Source organism: Mus pahari, chromosome 23, assembly GCF_900095145.1.
Source record: "Mus pahari chromosome 23, PAHARI_EIJ_v1.1, whole genome shotgun sequence".
In the NCBI taxonomy this organism is placed as follows: Eukaryota; Metazoa; Chordata; class Mammalia; order Rodentia; family Muridae; genus Mus; species Mus pahari.
Genome location: NC_034612.1, coordinates 27,915,345 through 27,920,763, shown reverse-complemented (window position 1 = coordinate 27,920,763; position 5,419 = coordinate 27,915,345). Strand labels below are relative to the sequence as shown.

At 46.9% G+C, this 5,419-nt stretch overlaps 1 protein-coding gene across 1 annotated transcript in view; it reads right to left on the bottom strand.

The window, feature by feature from the left end:
* Nucleotides 1-205: 205 nt before the first annotated feature.
* Zcwpw1 (zinc finger CW-type and PWWP domain containing 1) overlaps nt 206-5,419 on the bottom strand; it is a 16,888-nt gene continuing 11,674 nt past the window's right edge. The window contains exons 6-11 of the mRNA XM_021187203.1: nt 4,173-4,289; nt 3,391-3,511; nt 2,680-2,755; nt 2,208-2,312; nt 799-882; nt 206-295 (exon numbers count right to left, since the gene is read on the bottom strand). Of these exons, the coding sequence (XP_021042862.1) occupies nt 206-295; nt 799-882; nt 2,208-2,312; nt 2,680-2,755; nt 3,391-3,511; nt 4,173-4,289 (593 nt within the window). The remainder of the gene's footprint in view (nt 296-798; nt 883-2,207; nt 2,313-2,679; nt 2,756-3,390; nt 3,512-4,172; nt 4,290-5,419) is intronic.

Here is a 5,419-nt window from a genome sequence, read left to right as displayed (position 1 = left end):
TTGAATTGAGATGATCTCAGGAAATCCGTTTTCAAATCCTGTCTTCTAAGTCCTGGGGAGAGTCCCACATCACCATGGTCCTACTAATCATGACTCACACACTCCCTGTCTTATCCTCCCCTCCCCCATCTCTCTGGGTCACTGNCACAAGAGAATCTGGACAGGGGTAGAGAGTGTTGGCTTGGGTCCTAGGGCAGGGGCCTCTCTACCCTCCATCCCTCTTCCTACCTTTCCCTTCCCCACTGATGTCAGCTCCATTGTATCGACTCCAGAAACCAAACAAGTTAACCCGCTCCTAGGGAATCAAGAGACAACAGTGCCACCCACTCCCCATTAGGCACAACTTTGCCCTGTCTTCTAGATTCTAGTTATGACAAAGGCTGCATTCATTTTCCAAATCATTATCATTTGAAATATCACATAAGCTTTATCTGAACCTTTACAGGAGATTAATTACAATCTTTTTTCTAGTTGATTCATGATGGAACAAATGATTAGGAAAGAGAAACTCACATGTCATTCTCTACTCCACCCTGCTCCTTCCAGAGGAATTTGAGGGTAAAAACTATGTTTGGGCTGAGAAAAGACACCAAGTGTCCAAGGGCATGGAAAGGAGTNGATGCCTTAGGCATCGGGGAGACCTGGCCAGGAAGGAAAGGGTGAGCTCTAAGCTGCAATAGGGAAGGCAGGCCTCCAGCTCCCTTCAGTGAGGCTGCAGGTTTCCCTGCAGTGAGGCTGCAGGTGTGGGCTGCCTGTGGACTGAACGGGGCCGGCAGGGTGAGCTGAGCATTGTCCCACCTGAATACTGGTCTGTTCTGCCCTGTGAGCCATCACTATGGCTGCCTCCAGCTTCTGATTGGAGTCCTTGTTCTTGCATTTTTTCTAAAACAGAAGGTTAGGCTTGATGATAAATATGCCTTTAAAAATAATCAACACAGAAACCTTCAAATGACTAATAATTTTTTCATTAGTCAATATGGAGCTAGAGAGATGGCTCAGCAGTTAAGGACTGCTCTTCCGAGGGCCCAAGTTAGATTCTCAGCATCCACATCAAACAGCTCATTACCATATGAACTCCAGCTTCAGGGATCTGAAGTTCTGAGTCTCTGTAGGTTCCTGCATACATGTGCTCATACCCACAATTAAAAATAAAATAAATCTTTTTTAAAGAAAAAATAATCAATAATAATATTAGACACATGATCCCAACATATCACTACCCACCCCCAGACATTTTGGGTGCAGGATCACACACTGTAGCTCAGTCTGGCCTAGCACTCACTTACAGCCTATTGGCCTCAAACTCAAAGCAATCCTCCTGCCTCAGCTTCCTGAGTGCTGAATTATAGATGTGAATCATCACATCTGACTTAGACATTACCTTAGCTACACGTGTTTCAGTTCCTGGTACTGACACAATACTCTGTTCTTAATCTTTTGGGGCTCTCCTTCCCAATGGCATCTTTGTGCCNTCTCCACAGTGAATCACGCAGGGGTTTGAAGGGAAAGAAGATGGACGTTCAGGTGACTCCCCTTTCAGGCCCTCACAAGTTTCTCTAATCCTGGCAGTTTAATATTCAATTGAATAGAAGGCCCATGACAAACATTTCTTCTCCCAACTCTGTAATTCCAAAGGCCATCTTGTTGGGCTGCAGGACCTCTGCTCACCTTAAGGCTAGTTAAACCCAAAATGAATACGGGAGGAAGTACGATTTAGCTATCTAACCACTTTGCTTCTCAACTAGGGGAGACTTTGTCTCCCAGAAGACAATGTTTGGGGACAATCATTTGGCTCTCTCACTAGAAGAGGACAAGACACAAAGCAGAAGATACTGTGGTGCCCAGGATTGCTGCTAACAACTGCATGCAGAACAGCCCTCCACAGCAAAGGGTTATGTGGACCAAGAGGCCCACTGTGCTGAGACTGAGAAGCCCTGGGTTAACCTGGGCCCTTACAGCTGCAACTCGAGAACATGGTATGGTGGTGCCTGCCTCTAATCCCAGGATTTAGAAGGTTAGGGACAGAAGGGTCAGAAGTTCAAGATCATCCTTAACTACATAGTGAGTTTCCAGGCCAGCCTGGGGTATATGAGACCCTCTCAAACACACATATACACACATACACACACACACACACCAAACAAACAAAAAAATCACAAAAAGAAACCCATTTCCTGTATCACAAGGGGTGTCCCAAGTTTGCTCACCACTCTAGCTAGCTCCAAAGACAGTTCCTGGAAGTTCTTTAACATGCGGACTGGGATCCATGCACGAGAAACTGTTTCTCCAAAAAATGTCACGTGGTACTTAGACTGTAATAAAAGGTGGTATTGTTTGGAGTTCTGTCCTTCTCTCTGCCTCTCCCTTATCAGAAATTGTAGAGAAATGTCAGAGGGTTCANAGGGAAGATGCTGGAGCTCATATACTCCTTGATCCTACCCAGCTCACCCTACCATTCCTCTACTTTCACCTCAGGAACCCCAGGCAAAATGTACTGAGCAAAACAAAAATGCCCTGCTAGGAAGCAAGTGTATCTCACAAGTTCATCTCTCCGTGTCAGTATTTATCTTATCTCCATACCTGTCACCCCAGTTAAGTATCCTCTGGCTACATCTGTTTCTAGCTCTAAATGTGTTAGGGTGGATGCGTTCCTACTTGGGNGAGAACCAGGAAACTCACCGGCAGGGAGTCAAGATGAGAAGCAAACAGAAAGTACTCCCCCAGGTCAGGGTCAGCTTCTATCATGCCTGGCCACCTGAGAGGTGGAGAGGGATGGGAGAGCAGGGGTTATGATCACAACACAACCTCACCATCATGCACACATGGAAAAGACCAAGATGTTTTGTAGAAGANCAAAAGCTATACCCCGTTAGTTCCACTGGCACTCACTACTGACAGGACCACCAGCAGAATAAAAGAGGCCTCAGTCATCCTTGCAAACCTGGGGTCACAGTCAGAAAGGAGGCTGACTCCTCATCCTTCCCCTCCCTTTACATGTCCTCACATTTCAACATGTGAAGATGCCTTGAAGAGGGGCTTAGTGGCACTCGCCTTACAATCCTGCACTAGGAAAACTTATGCAGGATTTCCAGTTCAAGGGCAGCATTGTCTCAAAAGCAATGCAAAACAAAAACAAGAAATTGCTTTAGGTCCTTCTCCCTCTTTTATATCCACTCACTGCAGCAGCATCAGACCCACTTCTCCATCCCATCCCACCTCCACCCTGCAGCCTGGCCTTCCAAAGCCTTCCAGCTCAGCCCTCATCTTTTTTCTCACTGATGTTCTAATGCAGGCACCAGCTCTACACCAAAGGATTGCCATAGCCTTCCTCCCTGCATGACTCTACCAACCCCAAGTTCAGGAAAGGTGTTCTCTGCCACGGTGCCCTACCATGGGTAGCCGTATTGCTTGGCCCAGATGATGGATCCTGGGACGTAGGAGGCGTAGGCCACATCACCCTCGCACCCTGCCCAGCTCTCCTCAGGAATGTCACAGCGATTATAATTCAGATCTGCCAAAAGAGAAGAAATGCAGAAACAGGAGACTCAACGGGCAAACTAGCATGCAGGCCACCAAGAGGAGAGGGTAAAGGGATGTGTGCAGGCTGCAGGTAGGGGAGAACAGAAACCCAGACCAGAAATGCAGCTAGAGCCAAGAGGAGTGCTGCCTCCAAAAGCAGAGATTCCAAACTCCTGCTCACTTCCCAGTGTGGCTCTGCCCTCTTGGAGGGGCAGTGTGGGGGTTGCTTCTCCAAGAAGCTTTCTCGCCTGTAAAATAAGTGTTCTGGACTTGATGGTCATAATCTCTCCCAAACCATCTCAAACATTCTAGAATGAACGCTAAGCTCACTGGGTCTTTCTCGGTTGCCTTTCCTAGCATGTCATATATCCTTCTCCGTCCAGCACAACACAACACTAATATTTCAGGCAGTGCTGATAAGAGCAGGCAATGCTGACATAGGTGGGATTAACTCAGTGTACACATAAAGCTGCCCAGTCCACCCCATGTCTTCCTGCCATCCTTTATGCCAGGAAGATCCTTCCTCTCCAGAGCCCACAAGGACCCCTCAGTGCCAGCTACAGCTGAGCTGCGCTTAGTTGAAAGGAGACATGTTGGGAAAGAGACAGGGGAGCAATAAAAACTAGAAGAGAACCATTTCCACTCCTTCCTACCTGGATTCTGGTCACAAGACCAGTCGTCTGGAAGAACTGAAGGATCAATGTCTCCACGTAGCTGCCGCCACTTCTCACACTTTGGAGAGGAACACTGGACCCAGATGACACAGTGGCCTGTGACAGGAGAGAAACTAAGGTGAGACAAAAACACACCCTTCCTTCTTCCACCCAACTAAATTCAATATACTTTCCCACCAGCTCCTGAATCATATCTCAGAGCTTGCATACTAACCTGTCAAGCCTCTAAATTATCAATGGAAGAATGAAGGCTCAAAGATAGCATTTTACTGAAGGCCAACCTAACGTGGTGACAGAGCTGACCTTAGAACTCAAGCCTTCCATTGTAATTTCTCTCTACAAAACACACGTGACACTTTCTGCATTGACATCAAACATAAAGGTTGCCTTAGCTCGGCAGTTGAGAGCGTGCAGCCGTTTTCTAGGGTTTAGTTCCAGCACCCAGCTCACTAATGCCTTAACTTCTATCTCCCTTCCGGCCTCTGTAGCACTCTGCTCATGTGCACAAACCCACATTCCTGCACACACATACGCAAAATTAAAAGTTAGAAAGAAAAGAAACCACGTTAAAGGCTGCCTTAGAGCTATAAGTGTAGCCCAGTGTTCTGCAGAATACTTCCTGTAGCTGACTTCAGACACTCCAGAAGAAGGCATCAGATCTTGTTACAGATGGTTGTGAGCCACCATATGGTTGCTGGGATTTGAACTCCAGACCTTTGGAAAAGCAGTCGGTGCTCTTACCCGCTGAGCCATCTCACCAGCCCTGCAGAATACTTTAACGTTTGCAAAGCCCCGTGGGTCTATCCCCATTATCACAAAGAAACAGAAAGCTTGAAGTTAAGAGGCTGCTTTCCTTGAAGGCAGGAGAGCTGAGTTAGATCCACGCACTATCCACCTAAAAATGCTGGGCATGGTGATGGTNCTTGGAACCAAGAGAGAGGGAAACCCTGGGGCTCAGTGGCTAACTCGCCTAGCCTTGGTCGGTGAGTTCCAGGCCAGAGGGAGTCTCTCTCTGTCTCTCTCTCTCTCTCTCTGTCTCTCTCTCTCTCTCTCAAGAAAAAAGGTGGATGATGCTGGCTGGCATCAACTGTGCTCTAAATATTGTGCATCCTTTGCACAATATTCATAATTCTTATCAAAATCTCATCGGATTTATCTTTTTTATTAGATATATTCTTTATTTACATTTCAAATGCTATCCCGAATGTTCCCTATACCTCCCCCCA